At 37.3% G+C, this 21,872-nt stretch overlaps 1 protein-coding gene across 4 annotated transcripts in view; it reads left to right on the top strand.

The window, feature by feature from the left end:
• Positions 1 to 21,872, top strand: part of TBC1D22A (TBC1 domain family member 22A) — a 189,686-nt gene that overhangs the window by 113,982 nt on the left and 53,832 nt on the right. Inside the window, exon 12 of one of the 4 annotated variants that reach the window (XM_049813950.1) lies at positions 11,859 to 13,171. The exons of the other annotated variants lie outside the window; for them this stretch is intronic. Within the exon in view, the coding sequence (XP_049669907.1) occupies positions 11,859 to 11,897 (39 nt within the window). The 3' untranslated portion in view covers positions 11,898 to 13,171. Of the gene's footprint in view, positions 1 to 11,858; positions 13,172 to 21,872 lie in introns of those variants that run through there. 4 annotated transcript variants of the gene reach the window in all.

Below are 21,872 nucleotides of genomic sequence, written 5' to 3' on the forward strand. Positions count from 1 at the left end.
GAGCATAAGACCTCTCACTGTCTCAGTGGTCTGGTCTTTTTTTATACAAAGCATTTTTTGGACCATAAAGATCCTTGAACCAGGTTAGGTTAGGTGGACAACAACAAATATTCAGAGCGAGAGCAAAAGAGTGGGGAAGGTACATACCCTCCCATCTTCTACTACTCAGAAGCTTTATTATATCTTTATCTGTTATGCATTTTTTTACAAAAATGTCCATTGAGTATTATTAAATATGTATCTAATTGTTTTAAAATCTGTAGTTTAAAACATCCTGTCAGCGATTTTTTGCAATTTTTTTATGCAGTGTGAGAAAAAATTCTCCTCCTTTGATTTAACAAAAGATTCTTTTGAATTCACTTCCACTTATTTCTTTGATTATGAGAAATTGTGTCAAATCATTCTTTATTCACTTTTCCCCCATCACCTGCTTCAAAACTGTTTTCTGTCTCTGTATGCAATCAATCCTTTTCCAAGCTGAAAATATCTGTACTTATAGAAGCCATTTCATGCACTTTTTGTGCTTACCTTTCTTCTCTGTAGTCTTTATAGTTTTATGATTGTCCTGGTTTCAGCTGGGATAGTTAACTGTCTTCCTAGTAGCTGGTACAGTGCTATATTTTGAGTTCGGTATGAGAAGAATGTTGATAACACACTGATGTTTTCAGTTGTTGCTCAGTAGTGTTTAGACTAAAGTCAAGGATTTTCCAGCTTTTCATGCCCAGCCAGTGAGACAGCTAGAGGGGCACAAGAAGTTGGGAGGGGACACAGCCAGGGCACCTGACCCAAACTGGCCAACGGTGTATTCCATACCATGGGACGTCCCATCTAGTTTAGGAACTGGGAAGTGGGGGAGCAGGGAATCGCCGCTCGGGGACTGGCGGGGTGTCATTCGGCGGGTGGTGAGCAATTGCCCTGCGCATCATTTGTACATTCCAATCCTTTTATTACTACTGTTGTCATTTTATTAGTGTCATCATTATCATTATTAGTTTCTTCTTTTCTGTTCTATTAAACCATTCTTATCTCAACCCAGGAGTTTTACTTTTTTTTCCCAATTTTCTCCCCCATCCCACTGGATGGGGGGAAGTGAGTGAGCGGCTGCGTGGTGCTTAGTTGCTGGCTGGGGTTAAACCACGACAATGATAAATTTTGTTTCTGTCATATACTAAACAAACTTCTTTAAGAGATGACCACACCATAGATTCATAAAGTGAGATGAAGTTGTTTTCTAGTTCTTTCTTTATTTCTGTACTTACAATTTCTCATGTCTTTTCTCCTGTTTAATATGAGTGCTTTCAGGTAACTGTAGTTAGTCCAGCTTAGTCCAGTCTTAGTGGTTAATGTCAAGGACAGCATCAGATGTGTATGCTTTACAGAGTTTTTCCCTCTGTGTGTATATCCAGACTGAATTTAATTTGGCATTTTATTATTCAGTGGCACGACAGCTTTCTGCAACTTTTTGCAGCCAGCTTTATTTTTTACCAGTAAAACCTATCCTGGATACTTTTTCATCTCTACCAGACTATTCTTTTTCAAGACCACTTAGTAATTTAGTGAGCAAAACAGATCCTATTCCATTATTTTTATCCTTTTAGTTCATGAACACTTCCTCTCTTTTTCAAAAACAACTTTATTTTAGAGTCTTGCTTAGTGACCTTGGTAAAAGTGCCTGCACATCTGAATATTTAATACCCAATTACTAACACGTGGGTAGGATCATGTCTTTAAGTTTTCTAGGCATTTGTCAATTTGATTGAAACTGGCCAGTGGGTTAAATGTTTCTGGAGTAGGGGAGACAGACACAGTGGGAAATAACCTTTCCTGCCCAGACATAAAATGTGAAAGTTTAGTTTTCTTAGGAAATAAAGGTAAAAATACTGTGTGACTTGGTAGTGACTCTTCTTGTCCACCTGCCGTATACCATCAGAGAACCAGCTCCTGGATTAAAAAGTGTCAGTGGCCTCTGGAGCCTGTACTCAGGAAATGCCTCTCCCTTTGATTCTACCACTTTTTTTTTTTTTTTTAACTTCCTACCAGAGAGCTGGAATTCACCATCTTGCTGTTTACTGAACCCAGCCTTGATCTCGCACTCTTTCACTAAAACTCAAGAGCACGAGCACCCTTTCACATTGTTTTCTTTAAAAGTAAATCTAAAAGTATGATTTAAATCAAATTTAGTTCTTGGACAGCACAGGAGGACATGAACACATGAGCGAAGGAAGTTTTACCTGCAAGACTGGCAATCCAAACATGTTCCTGTTTAAACAAAACGTCCTTATTCTAACTCTGCATTTTTGGGGGAGTTTCTAGATCCTTTTGTATTCAGCAAGTCAGTATCTTCCTTTATGTCAGTAGATTCCTGATGCATAAAGCTTCCCTTCGACTTGAGCAGTTGAAAAGTTTTTATACTTTTTGCATCTTGGTTGGGCAACTGACTGTCATCCCCTTCTACTGCATGGATAGTTATCTTCTGGCATAACTTAGTTGCTGAGGCAACCTCCCATTGACAACAGCTGGGCTCATTAGGACTTTATTGTGGCTGGCAATTGTATTTCGGTGGTATAGCACTGAAGTCTGTGACCTCTTATTGTTTATCTTGTGCTAAGTACAATCTGACATAACATAAAACTCAAAGAAAAGAAGGTAAGAATGTTACTCAAAAAAAGACCCAGACTTCTTTATCTTGAACAGTATATATAACTTGATGTACAGTCTTTAACGTGTGTAAGGATTATGTGCACGATAGAGAAGAACCAAGTTTCTTAATAATTCAGCTTTTCAGTGTGACCTTAAAATACACTTATTCACATTCACACACATTCATATAAGCTCTCAGGTTTTCTCCTAGAAAAGAAGAAAGCCAAATGCTATTTGTAGAATTATAATGATACATATATACAATGATACTCTTTTGTTGATCATCCAGGTCTAGTTTGTCAGTTGTTCCTATTCATTTTGCAGTTTCTTATTGAGAGACAGGGTTCCCAAATGCCCAGTGAAAGCAGACTAAGCAGGTCCTGATTTTGAGCTGGACTACAGTCTTGCATACAGTAGTATGCACATTCAGATCCCCACCTTCCCCCATCCTGTCTTGTATGTTTTGCTCCAACAAGGATTATTTTTTTTTTAAAAAAAAGAAGTTAATTTCCTTCCTCCATCAAATAAAGTCAGCTTTATACCTGTGCCAACCCTTTACCTCTTGTCGTGGTTTCAACCCGGCCGGTAACAAAGGACCACGCAGCCGCTCGCTCACTCCTCCGCCCCCCTCCGGTGGGATGGGGAGGAGATGGAGGAGAGAAAAGAAAAAGAAACTGGAACCTCGAGGGTTGAGATAAAGGCAGTTTACTGGGACAAACACAAAGAGATTACAACAACAACAACAGCACTAATGAAAAAGTATACAAAAAAAAAAGAGTGATGCACAGTGCAACTGCTCACCACCCGGGACCCGACGCTCCGCCACTTCCCCCACCGAAAACAGAGACCACCCCCCGGCCCGCTCCCCATTTATATACTGGGCAGGATGGCACATGGTATGGAATAGCTCCTTGGCTAGTTCAGGTCAGCTGCCCCGGCTATGCCCCCACCTCCCAGGTTCCTGTAAAAATTAACTCTATCCCAGCTGAACCCAGGACACCTCTCCTAATTGGGATCTTAGCCATATGACTTAATACATCTTATCTGCATGGCCTTGTCTTTATTTTCACATTCTGTCTTGTCTTTGCAGGAAGAATCAGTCTTGGCACTTCGTATATCCCTGCTTGAATTCTGTGGTACAGCAGAGCATGTTGGGGACCATGAGAAATGCGTATTGGGTTACTTCTTGCGTGTAAATGCCTGTATAGTGGTGTTTACCTGAACTCCGAGAAATACGCACTTCCTCTAGCAATTATAAAACTGACAGTAGCTGCCTGTATGAGATGCTTAAATATGACTCCCCATAAAATTTGAAGTTATCATCTAGCATGCCTTTGAATGTGTTTGCATATTACTCACCAATACATGGGAATTTCTGTGTTTAGAGGTCTGTCAGATCTGGAACTCCGAGGTTCCTTAGTCTTTGGCCTTCCTACCTGTGGGCTTACTGTGAACAGCAGAGGTGGGGTTCAGTTTGAGATACAAATGCAAAAATATAGGTATCTTACTGTAAGTTTGCGTGTATGTGTATTGCTGTGTCAGGTATCTTAAGGTTCCGTGATAGCTGATGGAGGCCTAGTAAATAAACTCAGAGGAGCCTAGAGAGAGATTAGTTATGGCTTAGAGTGGCTGGTCAGCTGAATTCTGGTTTAGGCTCCATTGAACATATTGACTACATCTTCATTACCTGTGTAGCTTAAGTACACAGCATGCTTGTAGACATTAAAATTTAGAAACCTTAATTGCAGAATAGAAGCTTTCTGAATTTCTGCAAAAAGTGAGTTAAAATTACTTTCATAATGTGCAAAAGGACTTTTTTATTGTGTGAAATTCTGGGCCACTAGATCAACTGTTTTTAACTTAAGTAAGTGTGGATTGCAAATCTGTTTGCATATTGCAAATTTTTGCCCATTTTTCTTTGGTGGCTTTCATTGACACCAGTGAAGATTCACTGTGGCAAATAAAAGAAGGAAAAAGATATGTAGCCACACTACTCTATGAGGAAGGTATTTAGATGTGCAAAGCCCATACAAAATCAAAAGTCAGTGATATGCATAGGGAAGCCTGTAGATTTTTTTAGCTTCACATTCTTAAGGCAGCTTCCAGCACTGTTGAAATACATGGTAATTTTTCTGTGTCTAAATGGAAGCTGACTGTGAATGCAGAGAGGGTGACTTAAAGTACTTTCTCTTATGCTTAAAGAATGTGAGTAATCTTATTGACTTCAGTAGAACAACTCATGAATTTAGTTAATTAAGCATGTGCTCTGAAGTGCTTTATTGATCAAGATCTTGATGCATGACTCAATAGTATGATAATAGAATGTTAGATACAGTCTAGAAAATAATTTGTTTTTCTTCTTAGCTACTTTGAAGTAGTCAGAGTTTCTAGAAGAAAGCTTTATTAAAATTAATATTGTTCTTAAAGACCAAAGTCTGAAAGAGAATTATGTTGCTATACAAGAAGAGAGAAAGGAAAAATTGCCTTACATCTACATATGCTCTTTAATTTTGTGCATCTTTTAGTTTCTGTACATATCAGACTTTCATAACACTTTTCTGTGATTTCAAAGGTAGTTTTAAAATTAGCATCTCTAGTCCCCATGTATTCCTCTGGTTTCTGAATTAAGTTTATATTTGTAAACTTCTCAGCAGTGCCCAGTAAGAGGACAAGAGGTAATGGGCACAAATTGAAACACATGGAATTCTATCTGAACACAAGAAAACATTTGTCCTGTGAAGGTCATCAAACACTGGCCTAAGTTGCCTAATTTGTGGGGTTTCCATCCTTGGAGATATTCAAAAGCCAACTGGGATATGGTCCTAGACAACCCGGTCTAGGTGACCCTGCTTTAGCAGGGTTATTAAACTGGATGATCTTGGATGATCTCAGGAGGTCCTTTCCAAATGAAAGGATTCTGTGATTTATATTAGACATAACTTAAATGAGTATGTATTAAGAGTAGCTGCTTCACATGTGTTTTGCCTATGCAGATTGGGAAGTCAGGAACTGAGAATTTAGCACATACTTCTCAAAAAATGGGTTTTCTTGCAAGTGTTTGAAAGATATGTGTTCACACTTTCTACTTCAGACATCTAAATGAAGCAACTGCTGACACATATTTCTGCCTTTGCTTCCAAATATGCCCTTGTCCATTATTACAACTTTCCTTACCCTGATCTCATGCTTTCCTGCCCCACAATGAGCTGAATCATCCAGAATGGCGAAGGTGAATGTATTTCTGATGAGTGAGCTGTCAGAGGTTTCCTGGTATGCCGAACTGTCCATCTCTGCTGTGATTTCACTGTTGCTTTGAGATGATAAAACTTTTCTCTTTTGGGTAATTTTTTCACCTAGATGAGTTTAATGATCTGGCTCCTTACGTGTCTACGTAACGCTTTATGTTGGCATAAATGAAATCATTTAAGTACGGGCAAGGCAGTGAGCTAGGCAAAACTACCTTTTCAGCAGCAGCCTATGCTTACGTTGTCCTAAAGCAGCTGTGGAACTCCATGTTTTGAAGTTTTTCATAATGCTGTCTTTGTACATGGATTATTATTTTTTCCCTCTGTAGGAAGTCTGCATACGTAGAAGGGATTTTGTACGGCCATATCTCCTGTTCATGTGGAGATGTCAGCAAAACCATTTAGCCCATCTGCCTCATGCTGTAGGCACAACTAATTGTCAGAGCAAGGATGCCCGTGTAGAGGTGAAGTATTATCAAGCACCATTCAAATACAAGACATTTTATTGAGTTCAATGTGGCATTAAATGACTTCCCATTACATAGCAAGTAAATTATTGTAGGTATTTCTTAATGTCATCATTTGGTTCTACTTGCAAATTTATTTTCCTGTTCCTCTAAAAGAAAAGTTAATGGTTCCTCAGTGAGGAAACTCCTTTGTTAGTTCTACTTATGTGAATAGGCCAACAGTTTCCAGATTAACTGATTTTATGCTCTGGGTACTTCAATAAATGGCATGGATAAAGAGAGAAATATACTTGGCTTAAGAAAGAAATACTAGCATCCTGTTTAAAAAGTATTGCGCGCTCTTGTGCACAATTGTACTTTATTGTTATCCCAGGTATTCAATGAAGTAGGCTAGGTTAGTTAAATATGTCAGATTTTAATCTCCTTCGACTATTGTTTCAGCAGCTGTTGAGCGTATGGCTGTTCTCTGAAAATGGTACTTCACAGTTTCTGTCGATTGAATAGGTATTCTCTCAGTTTATTTAAACCTAACTTAAGTCCTCTGAATGATCACCTCCCAAAATATCACTACCAGATATGACACTATTGGAATTTAATTCTGTATTTTTTGTAGTCTGAGTCAGACAGATTTGCGTAAACCAGATGCTTAAAGTAAGACCAGTGCTTCTGAAAAGTAAGTCATTCTCTACATACAGTATTGTTAAATGTAACCTGGTTTAGTTCAGTTATTCCTGGTTTATCTCAATGAAATTGGTCCAGTGTCTGTGTAACATACTGTTTATTTTCAGTTATTAAATTTCATTTTATAACTGCCAATACAGAAATCTAAAACTAGTATGGGAAAGTCAGAGGCTTCTTAATTTTAACTATACACAATGAAAATTCTGTAAGCCAGATGACAGCTGTAGTAATAGATAACCGTAAGTTTGTCTTCAGGGCATTTGTTCGTGACAAACTGGATTGCTGTTGGTGTAAAGTACCTTTGATGCATGAAGCAGCTCAGATCCAAGCTATTGAGTGCTGTTAGCTGCGTGGTTTTTAGATGTTACTTCAAGTAAGGAGAGTAGGAGAGTAAGCTTCCTTCGTAACTTTAAAAATAATTATTATTAGATCTTAAACACTTTTGAAAAACATTTTCAAGCCCATTGTAAGCATCGTTTTATGCAATATAGCAAAATAATTGCCACTGTCTTTGAAGGGTGTTCAGTTCTAATTGATTCAGTGTAACTTATGATTGCACGTTTCACCTTTTCTACCTTCAGATACTATTTAAAAAAAAAAAAAAAAAGGAAGGAAAAAGAAAGAAGCAAGGGAATCCATTACAAGCATTCTTATCTGAAACTTCTTTGAGCTTACTGATTCAGGGTTTTCTTCTCATACTCCTAACTATCTTAAAACATGAGAGTTAGTGGACACAGTACTGTTGCATTGTTTGTGCTTGTGTTTGTCATGGATGCAGGACTCTCCTGTGCAGGTTGTGGGTAGGGGTGTGGCGTCAGTGTGTAATTCACAGTTACCAGGGAAGGAGCTGGAGCACAACAGGAACTTTGCAGGGCACCCCTGCCATGCAGGATGGAGCTGCTCTTCCCACAGAGCCCTTCCTCGCTGAGCTACACTTATGTGTCTTAAGAGACTACGCTACAAGTTCAAGTTTAGTTTAGTATTTTGAAACTGGAATCTTTTCTCAAGCTCCTGTGGTTAGTTATGCTGATTATTAGTATTCATAGAAGTGAACACTAACAACTAAACCATGACTGCCATTTGATTTTTTTCCTTTTGTTTCTGATGTCTTCTTGTTGTTACTGAACAAATGTAAAATAATCCTAACATGTTATACAGTTCTCTGGTTCCTTGTATCAAATTTATTAAAACATCCATAGCTAACACAGAGTTGATATAGATTACCTTAATGTGAGAATGCGTGATGTTTCCAACTTTGAACTGTAAAATTTAAAATCAAATCAGAAGTGTTTATAGTAGATGTAATATGAACAGTTGAATAAAAATGCAAGCATTTTGTTGCTTCTGTAAATGAACAACAAAATTGGAAATAATACTAAATACATGGTTTATGTTATTATGCATAATAAATTTCTGAATAGCAGATCTCCATCCAGGTAAGAAACAAAATAAATTACCATAAGATAGACTTGAACTTCAGAAATCTACAGTTGATACCACTTTACAAAACAGGGCAGCCTCCTACCGTGTATTAAAATAATTAGTACATAGTCATGACAAGATTCATCTACGTACTGCAGAACATTCTACTACACTGCAGATTAGTAGGTTGAAATGCGTAAATTAACCTGATTTGATTTGAAGCAGACTATTTTAGTGGCAAAGCTTTTAAGCAGCCTGCACAGAAAAATCTATTAAGCTTTCAAAGTAATTTTATACTCTTTTCCACTGTGTAAGACACAGTACCTAAATTCAAACACAACCTTGGGGGGAGGAAGAAAGGACAAACTAGTATTCAACAAATCCAGTAAAAATAGTTTCTTTATAGTAGCATAGATACTTGTAGGGGGATTATGAAATTGGTATAATTACTGTTTGTTTCTGGAATGTACAACATCATTAGAACTACACTAAGAACCTTATCTTCTTTTTTCTCCCCAGTCTTTAGCTCCTAGTAATGGTCATTTCTTCCTTAATATTCTGGCCTTTCTTGTTTTTCTGATACATGACAGTCTTGTGCTTTGCTCTGCTACTTGCATTGCCCTTGACTGTCTATTTTGAGAGCTGTTCTGCCCTTTCTTCCAGTCTCATGGGGTTCTTGGTCCTTTTTTACTTTTCCTTCTCCATCCTATTCATGGGTGATCTGAGGCTTTCCTACAACTTCACTGTCAGCTTATGCTGAAGATTTGCATATCTACTTTTTTTTTCTGACCTGACTCCTTTAGTTGTGCATTTCAGATCATCCGTATGACAGTTCTCCCTAGATAGCGGATGACAGTTACTGATACCAAGAATTCTTCTTTTTCCTCCCAAAAGCTCTTGTTTCACCTATTTTGTAACTTTTTACAGTAGATCCTGCATAAGATTTTTTTTTTTGTTCAACATGTTTTTCTCTTACATTTTCCAAACTATCTGTACTCTACTTTCCCCTCACAGAATTTAAAAAAGCCCAATTCTTATTCTTATTCTTGTTTTGAATTTTTTGTCTAATATGAATAAGATGAATCTCTTTAAATCAGATAGAATATGTAATTTGCTGCTTCTGTCATTACTCAGATCTTCCATCATTCAGTTCCTTCATTTTCTTACCATTTTTCTCTGTAAGTATTCTTGTGGTTATCCTTTTTTTTTTTCCTTTTTTTCTCTTTTTTTTTTTTCTCCCAGCAGTAGTTCAGGAATTGCTGATCAAAAAACTCCAACTATTTCAAAGTGTATATAAATCTGTGCTAAATTTGGCTGTTCTATGCTTAATTAGAATTTTTTTTTGTAGTGTGAAATTCAAATAATGCTAGGTATGATGCAGTATGTAGATGAATATGAAGAGGTTCTGAAGTGATGCCTAATGTGCCATCAGTTGTGGACAGTGGTTTTCAATTTAAATCTGATTTCAGCTGTCCTCTGGACTGTCATTAAGTAGGCATTATTCCACTAAGCTTTGCAGTCTTTAACTTTTAAGATTTATTTCAAACATCAAAATATTTCAGCATAGGAATCTTCAGTTTGGCACTGGTTCAGAAAGTAAGTTGTCCTTCTGGTTATTCTAATCTCTGAAAAGAGTATAGAATGTGCACTAGAAAGTACAATTTGTGAAATACTAGGTTGTTGTAGAGGTTATTCTGGTTAAGTATACAAATCAGTTATTACTAACAATACTTGCACATTTTAACTTAATGAATTAATTTCACACTGCTATCTCTTATTTTTTTTTTAATTTTGCCTACGCTATTCACCTATTTGAAAAGATATGTCTATGAAAGAACATTTATTTCTATATTCAACATTTTTGACTACACCCTAATCCATTTTCACTGTGTGTTTAATAAAGCAGTTAAGAAACTTGCACACAGGAGTCAGTGGATAAGATTAATTTCAGGTAACTCGCTTGTCTTCAACAATGTTCTATAGGGTAGTAATATCTTTCAATGACGCTAAAAATCAAAATCAGCCTCGCTAAGGCACTCAAGACTAAGTATAATGTCTGAATCACAATTTGAGCATCATTACTGTGCTCCGATACTGTTGTGACTTTGTAAACAATGGAAGAGTTTACAAATAAAGTGAAAATAGCTGTTGTGGGAAACATCTTTCAGAGACAGTGACTCCACATCTGCTGTTGCAGGTTTTGAAAGCCACAACTGTGGTGGTAATTGAAAGAAGATAAACTTCAACTCGAGTTGGACGTACTTGGTTTAAATGCTGGAACTGTATTTTTCCACAGTAGAGAAGGAAAAATAGGAATTTATTTCTATTTATTTAAAAAGTTTACTGTAAGAAAGAGTAGTGTTCTTCATACGGCTTTCTCAGTTCATATTAACTGTGATATTTGAGAACCAGTGAGTTCTTGCAATCGGATAGAAGTTGAATTGTGTGTTGCCAAGGGCACAATTTTGTCATTCGTGTATGCTGACAGAGGTTACCAAAAATGCCTCTGGGGAACTTCATTTGAAGGTAGCTTATGAAATGAGTTAAGAAAATCATACTTTTTTTTTTAAGTCCCTTCAGTTGTACACTCCAAAACTAGTAATTTGTGAAGTTGAACAATACACTTTTCTCCAAGGTATATGCTGAATTTAGCTGCTATTATTTTCAATTGTTGAATATTATTACATTAAGAATACTTCAGCCCACTTAAAGCAACATAATAAAGTACACTTGTATTTAGTTGATTACTGAGATTTCTTTTCATTCCAGTTGCAGAGGTTCACAATACTTTAATTTCACCCTGTCTAGTTTTTATTTCTCCACTGTTGTAATCAGCACTGACAATTCACCAACCTTTCTGTCTTTGTTTCCAAGTCCTCTAATTGCAGCCTTCATCTTTTTCTTTCTTTTTTTTTCTTTTCCTTCCCCTTGAAATTGAAGATGTCTTCTGTTACTAGAACCATTAAGCTGTTGTTTAAAAGACATATTTTTTACAGCAATGGAAATGAAAACTTCCAACTTTTTTGAACAATCTTGTGTTAGTAGGCATGGTGCTAGTCTTACAGCTTTGTACTTGTAAGTGGTTGTAGGCAGTATCCCTGCAGTCTTGTGAGATGACCTTGATAATATAATTTAGCATGTGTAGCTCATGAATTCTTCAATTCCCATTTTGATGTACTGATGCCTTCTAGGTTGTTTGGATTCTGTGTTTATTAGGCACTTTTTTCCAAATTCTTCTCTTGAGAAGCAAGATTTAGATACAAGTCTGCAATTTGATTTGGAATAGTTGTGCAGCTCTGAAGCAAATTCCCCTTTTGTCCTCACTTACCTTCTATTGGTTTGGTTCATGGAATATTTTTGTTAATTCCTTTCTGAGGAAATTTAATGGTAACCTCTTTTTCAGATACACACCAAAGAGGCTCCAACACATAATGTACCCTAACAGGGACATATACATCTCAAGTCAATGACTTGGACAGCTTTGAACCACATGAATGGTGGGTACATTGTATTTGAGGACTCAAGGCTAAATCTAGTCTGAAGTAAAATCCCAGACTAAATTGATTGTAAAGTATAGACACAAATCCAAGTTGCATTTACTGTAGCTGTAGAAGCCTCAGCCCAAACTGCTCTGATCTTCTTATCATCTGCTATTGCCCAGAGACACTTGCTAATGTAAATGCAGACATGAACTTTCAGATAACCCTATTTGGTCCATCTCATATAGTCCTGGATTAAGTAGGCACTATCTCAGGGCCAATAGTGCATTTTGTTATTATATGGAGATCACTGCAGTGTATCACATGGCTCTTAGTCTGTATCTAATGTTACTCAGTGCATCTTCAACATCTGCTGAAAAGATTTAAAAGTTGTGTACATTTTTTCTATAGTAATTTCAGACTATTTGTGCTTGGTTAACAGAAGTTAAAATATATCTAGTTTTGCTGTATTTGCTGTATCATGATAGAATCATTTGGTATCATTATACAAGATAAAATTCATCATGTATTTGTGCAGCCATAAATCAGAACTTAGTCCATTGTTTATTTATCATTACTATGGAAAGTAATGTTTGTACAGAAAATTTTCAAGTTTTGCCACAATATAGAAGGTTGTGTTGTGTTGATAATAGAGGTGAAAACAAGGAGGACCTGTCCTTCACAAGCTCCAGAGTTGAAAATAAGGACCTATCCTTATTCCTACTTAAGTACCATAGGATATGTCTATCCTGCTACTAACCTCATACTCTGATCTTCCCTACACCAAGGTGAGATTGGTTGTTACAGGGTGGTTAAAAATCTGCATGGTTTATGCTGTAGCTGTACCAGTTTGCACATTAATTTTATTCATGAATGGATTATGAATCATCTTTTAAAATACTAAGTTTAGTAAAACTCAGTGGGGGGAGGAATAAAGCAAAGTTTAGATAATGTTACGACTGCCAGAACAACGAATTCAAGAAGGCAAAATTATAATAGATCATTTCATTTTCTGCAGTTCTTTGAATCAGACCTATAAACAATTGAAAGACATGCTTGGTCAGTTGCTTAATCTTCTGAACTTTCTGGATATTTCTAACAGAAAACAGAACTACAGCTTTATATATTATTTACAGAATAGGATGTGGCTATAATATATTGAATATACTTTATTTATAGTATCATAGAATTATTTTGGTTGTGAAAGACCTTTTAAGATCATTGATTCCAACCATTAACCTAACACTGCCAAGTCCACCACTAAACCGTGTCCGTAAGTGCCACATCTACATGTCTCTTAAATACTTCCAGGATTGGTGACTCAACCACTTCCCTGGGCAGCCTGTTCCAATGCTTGACAACCCTTTTGGTGAAGAAATTTTTCCTAATATCCAATCTAAACCTGCCCTGGCAGAACTTGAGGCCATTTCCTCTTGTCCTATTGCTTGTTACTTGGGAAAAGAGACCGACACCCACCTCGCTACAACCTCCTTTTTAGGTAGTCATAGGGAGTGATAAGGTCTCCCCTCAGCCTCTTTTTCTGCAGACTGAACAACCCCAGTTCCCTCAGCCACTCTTCACAAGACTTGTGCTCCAGACCCTTCACCAGCTTTGTTGCCCTTCTTCGAATATGCTCCAGCACCTCAATGTCTTTCTTGTAGTGAGGGGCCCGAAACTGAACACAGAGCTAGAGGTGCGGCCTCGCTAGTGCCGAGTACAGGGGGACAACCACCTCCCTGCTCCTGCTGGCCACACCATTGCTGATGCAGGCCAGGATGCTTTTGGCCGCCTTGTCCACCTGGGCACACTGCTGGCCCATATTCAGCTGGCTGCTGACCAGCACCCCCAGGTCCTTTTCTGCCGGGCAGCTTTCCAGCCACTCTTCCCCCAGCCTGTAGCGCTGCATGGGGTTGTTGTGACCCAAGTGCAGGACCCGGCACTTGGCCTTGTTCAACCTCATTCAGTTGGCCTCGGCCCATCGACCCAGCCTGTCCAGATCCCTCTGCAGAGCCTTCCTACCCTTGAGCAGATCAACCTTCCCTTCCACCTTGGTGTTGTCTGCAAACTTACTGAGGGTGCACTTGATCCCCACATCCAGATCATTGATAAAGATATTAAACAGAACTGGCCTCAGTACTGAGCCCTGCGGAACACCACTTCTGACTGGCCGCCAACTGGATTTATCTCCATTCACCATAATTCTTTGGGCTTGGCCCTACAGAGTATACATACTGTTTGTACACTAGTGAAGAGTATGCCCATCCAAGCCATGAGCAGCCAGTTTCTCCAAGAGAAAGCTGTGGGAAACAGTGTCAAAAGCTTTACTAAAGTCCAGGTAAACATCCACAGACTTTCCCTCATTCACTGATCGGGTCACCTTGTTACAGAAGATTAGGTTAGTCAAGCTGGACGTGCTTTTTAGAAACCCATGCTGACTATGCTGTAAATATTTCAATTTGTGATTTCAGTAATTTTTTCCCGTATAACTCAACAGTTCCAAAAATTGTCATGTTATTTTCTATATGTGTAAACTAGTTACAAATTCCATGTAAATTTTTAAGATATAAATGCATCTTTACAAATAAGCATACAGGTAGTTCATTTTTGCCAAGTTATTCTTTTGGCAAGAGCAGTGTGTTTATAAATGCCATCATCCTTATTCAGTGTGTTTCAGTTCATTTTCCATGGCGCTTTGCATTAGAAGGATGTGATATTGATGCTTTTCAATTTAAATGCGGTAGCATCCATTAAGGAAGTTGCAGTACCTGTATTTTTAAGGGCAGTGTATGTTGTTGAAACTGGTCGATTGTGTTAATCTAATCAAACTGTCCAAGCAATCCTTCTTACAACATACTTCTTCATAAGTCCATTAAGCATTTGAACTTGTAAGCTTTTTATGCCTTTTCCTCAGCAGAAATTAAGCATGGATCACAGTCAAAGGGGATAGGATTTAGAAATGAGAATATTCAGAAAGATTTAACTGGCAAGCTAATATGTGGCTGTGAGAAATGAACAGGAAAACCCATGTCATGCCAGTTGCTCATCAACAATAATTAAAATATAGTTCGTAAGCTTACAGTTGATACTTTAAAAAGAACTAAGAGGTTCACTTCAAATTTTGGTGTGAGGCTGTCTTTTTTCCTAGCAACTAAAATAGAGATTTTTTTAAGAGGGGGTTTAGCAAGAATTCCAGAAAACTTTTTTATCATCTGGAAGTAACTAGAAAATAATAACAGCACCTATAGCATTGTTTGAGATAATTCTATTTAAAGATTAGCAACAACAGAAGTAACTCTGGGTATTTGAAAATGTCTTTTTTATCCTGCTTCTTTGAAAGTCCTCGAGTCTGGTATCATCTTTTAATTATTTTTTTTGTATTAAAATTCAGTCAACTGTAATTAGCTTTATTTTTAATTGGTAAATCTATTTAAGTTGAAAAAAAATTAGGATTTCAATGTAGGGGAAAAAATAGGAGATAAAAGAAAAAGGCATGTGATAGTGTCATTTTATCCCAGTTTACTTTAGATATACTTAGTTATTTTATTTGTCATTACTTTCTGTTGAATTACATTACTTCAGAGGCAGTGAGCACAGAGCAAACATTAATAGTTGTGGTGATTTATTATTTAAAAGTGAAATTGGAGAAGAGGTGCACAGAAATATTACTGCTGGGGACAAGGTTACAGGGTTTAAAAAAACAAACAAAAAACCAAAACAAAACACTAAACATATGTCCTGGTTTTCGCTGGGTTAGAGTTAATTTCCTTCCTAATAGCTGGTCTAGTGTTACGTCTTGGATTCAGTATGAGAAGAATGTTGATAACACACTGATGTTTTCAGTTGTTGCTAAGTAATGTTTAGTCTAAGTCAAGGATTTTTCAGCTTCTCATGCCCAGCCAGTGAGAAAGCTGGAGGGGCACAAGAAGTTGGGAGGGGACACAGCCAGGGCAGCTGACCCAAACTGGCCAACGGGGTATTCCATACTGTGGAATGGAATGCCCAGTATATAAACTGGTGGGAGTTGGCTGGGGGAGGTGGATTGCTGCTTGGGGACTAACTGGGCATCCATCGGTTGGTGAGTGATGAGCAATTGCATTGTGCATCACTTGTTTTGTATATTCCAGTTATTTGTTATTATTATTGTCATTTTATCATTATCATTATTAGTTTCTTCTTTTCTACTAAACTGTTCTTATCTCAACCCACAAGTTTTACTTTTTTTTTTCCCCGATTCCCTCCCCCATCGCACTGTGCCGGGGGGGAGTGAGTGAGCGGCTGTCTGGTGCTTAGTTGCCAGCTGGGGTTAAATGTCAACAACATGTTTCAGGATACTGTGCAGTTAAAGTATCTTTGAACCTTTTTTTGATAGTAATATTGACATAAATCAGTTATTGAATGGTTATCAATTCAGAGGAGGCAGTGCAAACCCCTGGGAAACATTAGTCAAAAGACATTTTTTGCTATAACAGTGTTTCTCCTTTTTTCACTGTGAAGGAAGTTACTCTGTTGATTATAAACATAAAAAAAGTCATCCAGTTACTTTCAAATGCACAGTACATGAAGTTGAAATAAAACAGGTTTTCCTTTATTTCATATTGCAACAAAAGAGTATTATCTGGTAGCATAACGGGTAGAAAGTTTTCAGATTAAAATACAATTTTTAGGCTGATGAACAGAAAGCACCGCAGATACCTGTGTATTTTTTCTACACATGCTATCTGTATTTACCTTATGTAAACGTTACATAGTTAGTTTTGAACATGTCATTATTTAGTATTTTCACAAGTGGTCAGGAGAAGAAGGTGAATAACAGGATAAGAAAGCCTGCAGCTGCTAACAGCTCCTTCGGACTAAGCATAGAAACAAACTTATGAACCAAGAAAAGCAGAAATACCTTCTGAGACAGAGTGACAGCAGTAAAATGTTGCTTGAAATTCCCATTCATGTAAGTGTAAAGTGGCATGGAAGATTTGGGAACTAAAAAGAAATTACATTTTTGTACATAATCATTAACCGTGAACTCTGTGTTGCCACTTAGGAACAAGAACTTGAGGTCATAATCTATGAAAATGTTAGAATGGAGAATAAGAGAGGCTAATTTTGCCATTAGATGGAACAGGGTTGAGGTTGGAGGAAGTCAAGAATGAGTAAAAATGAAAAACTGCTTGTTCTGAAGACTCCTTAGTCTGGGGAAAAAAAAGGTTGAGAGGAGAATATAGTACAGATATAGAAAATATGCATGAGATAGGGAAAGGTTTAGTCACATCTAAAACCAGGTGTCAGATTCAAGCCTAAGAAGATACTTCTGTGCACAGCACACAGTTTAATTGTGGAACACTTGACCACAAGACTCTGCGGAATCTGAGTTTTATAGTGATTCAAAAAGTAACTGAGCAAACTTGTAAGAGAAAAATCCATCATTAGGTATTTAAACAGATGCCAACATCTGGCTTGAGAAATCTCTGTGCCAAGATGCTGGAGGATGGAAAGAAGTTACCTAAAGCTTAACTTCCTTGAATTTTCCCTTACTGCTGACAACTGTCAAAGACAAGGCATTCAACCTAGAGTTTCTTTTATAGTAGCCATACTGAGATGCTGAAGCTATGTGTATTGGGTCTGGCTGAGATGGAGTTAATTCTCCCCATAGCAGCCCTCATGGTGCTGTGCTTTGCATCAGTAGCTAGAAAGGTGTTGATAGCACACCAGTGTTTTGGCTACCGCTGAGCAGTGCTGGCACAGCATCAAGGCTGTCTCTCCAACATTTTTACACCACCCCACCCTCCACCATGGCAGGCTGGGGCAGGGCAAGATCTTGGGAGGGGACATAACCAGGACAGCCGACCGAAACTAACGAAACAGATATTCCATACCATATGACATCAGCTCAGATATAAAAGCTAAGTAAACGGAGACGGAAGGGGGGCATTTTTTTGCCTTCTGGAGCAACCACTACGCATACTGAAGCCCTGCTTCCCGGGAAGTGGCCAGACATCGCCTGCTGATGGGAAGTAGAGAATAGCATCATTTGTTTTTCTTTGCTTTTGTGCGTTACCTTTGCTATCACTTTATTAAACTGTCCTTCTCTTGACCCATGAGCCTTTTGTTATATTTTCTCTCCCCTGTCCAGCTGAGGAGGGGAGTGATAGAGCGGCTTTGCTGGGCACCTGGCACCCAGCCAGGGTCAATCTACCACTATGTTGATAACATTTGGATACTTTCCACATAATGAAGGTTGTTTAGCTAAATTTGTCCAAAATAACTGAACACTTGCAAAGTTTCTCAGGTGTATCATTATAGGAGTTCCATAGGTTGTCCTAAAGAGCAGAAGGATTACTCTAGAAAGCGTAGAAAGGTTGAAAAAGATATTATTTTTAGAAGTTTTTAGAAGCTCCATGTGATAGAAGGATGTTTGTCTTCTGCAAGGCACTGTGTTTTTTCATAGCAACACCATGGTTGGAATGTTTCATGTTGCATTTAGGGTCTAAAGTTGTACCAAGAAATGCAACATGGACATGCAAAATTAAGCATCATGGTATTTATTAACTTACAGTATTGATAATGAAGGCTTTCTGGTAATTTATGTATTTAAATAGAAAAATATAAGATGTTGATTTGCTAGATATCAATACCTACATTTTCCACGTAAATCTTGTTTTGTTTTAAAAATAGGACTCCAAAATGTGCCATTCTTTGTTTTTCAAATATAATTTTTCTTCTGTGCTTCCTTCCACATACATTTTATTCCAGCACTTGGCAATGTAACGTAGTAGGGATAGTTAGCTCCTCATTTGGTCTCCAAATACATGAGGAGACTTGGCCTCTTCTGGTTCAGCAGGTTGCTTGATTTGCTGACAAATAAATGAGCAAAGCAAAGTGTCAAGAGAAAAATTGATACGAATATTTTACATAAAATCTGATTTGTATTATAGGCAAATTATGTCTTTGTTTTCCAGTTAAGCCAAGAAAACCTCTAATTAGGTAAACAATTATTCATCCAAACAGTATGTTTTTTTAACGGGATTATAATAGATAGACTTTTTTGCATGAATAACCTCTTATTCAAAGTACAAGATGATTTCCTTCAGGTGTTAGTATTGCTCACAGAGACAAGGCCTGCTTTTTGTTCATCTATTTCTGTCTTTAGTGCTTCCTTTTCCTGGTCTCAGCCAAACATCAGATTTGACCTCCAATATTTCCAGTAATCCAGTTTTTTATTATTTGTATTTTATTTAGTTCCGCATTCTTGCAAGATAGATATTGGAAGCATTTTATTCTTCACAAAACATTAATATCAGTCCTATATGGGTTTACATGCCAGGAACACGTATATTTGGAAATAAATATTTCTTTAATTTTAAACGCGATAGCTTCCCACTATGGACAAGACATTTATATTGTTTAACAGCATGAGCAAAAACTAATGTTATTCCTTCAGCAGGGAAGGAGCGGGGAGAACAAAGTGTAGGAGAAATAAGTTGTCTTGTATTTAACGTTTCTAAATAAAACAGTTGTGTTAACATGCTTTGATCCCTTAAAGAACTGATTGTAAAATCAAGGGAAATGAAGGAAATTCTTTTATCTTTTTGAGTAATTTAAAACCTTACTGAATTTGTTTTTCTTCCAGTTTGTTCCTTTATGTAAGAACTAAATACTGTGTTATTAAGTTTTCCATCACATTGCTAAGTCTAGATTATTAACAGGAAATTATGTGATGTCAGAGTAATATTGCAGGTGGTCTTATTGTAGTAAATTTTAGTTTCCACAAAGGATTTTTTTAATGAGGAATCTAACAATTACTTATTTTGGTATTAAAATGCAATGGGTATCTGTTTTCTTTTACATGTGTTTGAATTTATATTTGTATGATTTAAGCTACTCTATGTATTTTAGCTTTATTCAGATTAATCAGCTTGTTGCTATAAATGGTTTTTCCTAGTGTCATTTCCAAAAATTCTGATAGTATCAGTGTAAAAGTAGACTTTCTGGAGTTAAATATTCATAAAAAGTTTTATTCACCAATGCAGTATTTTTTTTTTTTTTTTTTTTAATTTTGTCCTTATTCAGCATTGGTTTCTGGAATACAAATAAATCCTGATTCAGGAAACTCTTCATATTTAGAAAGAGTTCTTGGAAGTACGAAGATGAGCAAATGTAGAAGTATGCAGGCCTGACTAAAGCACGTGGTGTTAACTACAAGCCTAACCTCATGCTTAATCCTGAAACTGATGCCCAGGAGTTCATTAATGTTGTGTAAAAGCAGCGTGTTAACAACCTTCAGAGGTCTTTTGCTCATCAAGCATGTGTCTTCCTGCAATCTACCTTTGGCACAGCCTAGTTCTTTTGAATAATGTTATTTACTGAAACCAAGTGTGAGCTATGAGTGCTTTCCTGTTCTCCTGTCAGTGGGGTGTTTGGACTTGTGGCATCTCAGCTGCCATTCATTTCCTTCCTTGTGCCCATGGCTGTGAGGAGGATCCTGTTCTAATTTAGCTTTATTGTTTATTAGACATAATTAAGCTTAAGCAAGGCATAGGGAGCTGGGCAGTTCCGTATTGTGCTGTTGTGAGAGGAGGCAGGGGATGTCTGTCTGGCCTCGTTAGAAGTAATAATTTCTGGCCCCTTTCCAAATGTGATTCAGTTTTTCTGCCCCTATGTGCTAATAACTGTTTGTTAGGATGTAATTAGTCTAATAGAATAGAATAGAGTTTTTCAGTTGGAAGGAACCTACGATGATCATCTAGTCCAACTGCCTGACCAATTCAGGGCTGACCAAGTTACGATAAGTTTTTGTTGCTCACCTATACCAAAAAAAAAAAAAGCACCTCTCTACTGATTTCTGTTGATGCCTTCTCTTCCTCAGATTACTGGGAAAGGGTGTCACCAAAATATTATATACTAAAGTCTAGCACCACTGCAGGTGCGATTTTAGATGTATGCTTTCACTGGGGAAGGTGTTTTGTAGAGCTCCATCCTGAGTTTTGATCTTTTTACAGGCATGATCAAGAGGTGCAGGAGAAAATATTTAAAACATTCTTACTGGAAAAGTTGCTGTTTATATCACTGGATCGTTGTAGCTCCTCAAGAAAACATCATCGGTTGAGTCACTTGTTAAGTTCTAACGTATCTCCAGTATGCTGAGATGTCAGTTCATCTTCTCAAAATAGTGTTCAGAAGCCCCATTCACTTGCCACGCCAATGCCTTATTCCTGAGAAGGGGCACAAAGCTTGTTCTCTGCTTCTTCAAGCAGTAGTTGATGCTGAGAGATACTTCACAGCAGAAAGATTTCACTGTATTCCTGTTTGCTCTAAAATGGACTGTAGAGTGTAGTGCACTATTGAAATAACCTGCTTCTGGTCAAATAACACAAAGGCGTTTCACAGTCTCCGGGACCATACTTTTTCTTCATCCTTAACAGAACAGCACAGGAATTTAAATATGGTCACATGCAAGGAAGATTTATATATATATTATATATATAAAATTTAACTGAGGGGGAAAAATCAGGATATCTTAGTGACTGTAAGGAATTAGAAGCATAAACACGTTGGTTTTGAGATTAGAAAGTACAAGATTTAAAGAATGAATGGACTTGCTGCCTAGTGTTGATTTAAAAGAGAATGTCCTAAAAAAGAATGAGTTTTCGTAGGATAGTTGCTGGATTTTGTTTGCCAAGCTTTCTGATGTCTTTCCTCCTTTCAGCCACTGTATCTTATATTCACAACATTGTGTAAATTTTTCAGTATCATTATGAAAATCAGGTTTGATTGAAATATTTTAAAAATACTTAGTAGAAATAACCTCTCTAGAGGAAAAACACTGTTTTATAGCTGGTCAGAAAGTGGAATTTATACTAACTGTTGAAATATAAATTTTTGTAAAGCATTTTATAACATATTTATTACTGAAAATCCACCAATATACTTGAGCTCAGAAGATG

This window comes from Accipiter gentilis, chromosome 11, assembly GCF_929443795.1.
Source record: "Accipiter gentilis chromosome 11, bAccGen1.1, whole genome shotgun sequence".
Classification (NCBI taxonomy): domain Eukaryota; kingdom Metazoa; phylum Chordata; class Aves; order Accipitriformes; family Accipitridae; genus Astur; species Astur gentilis.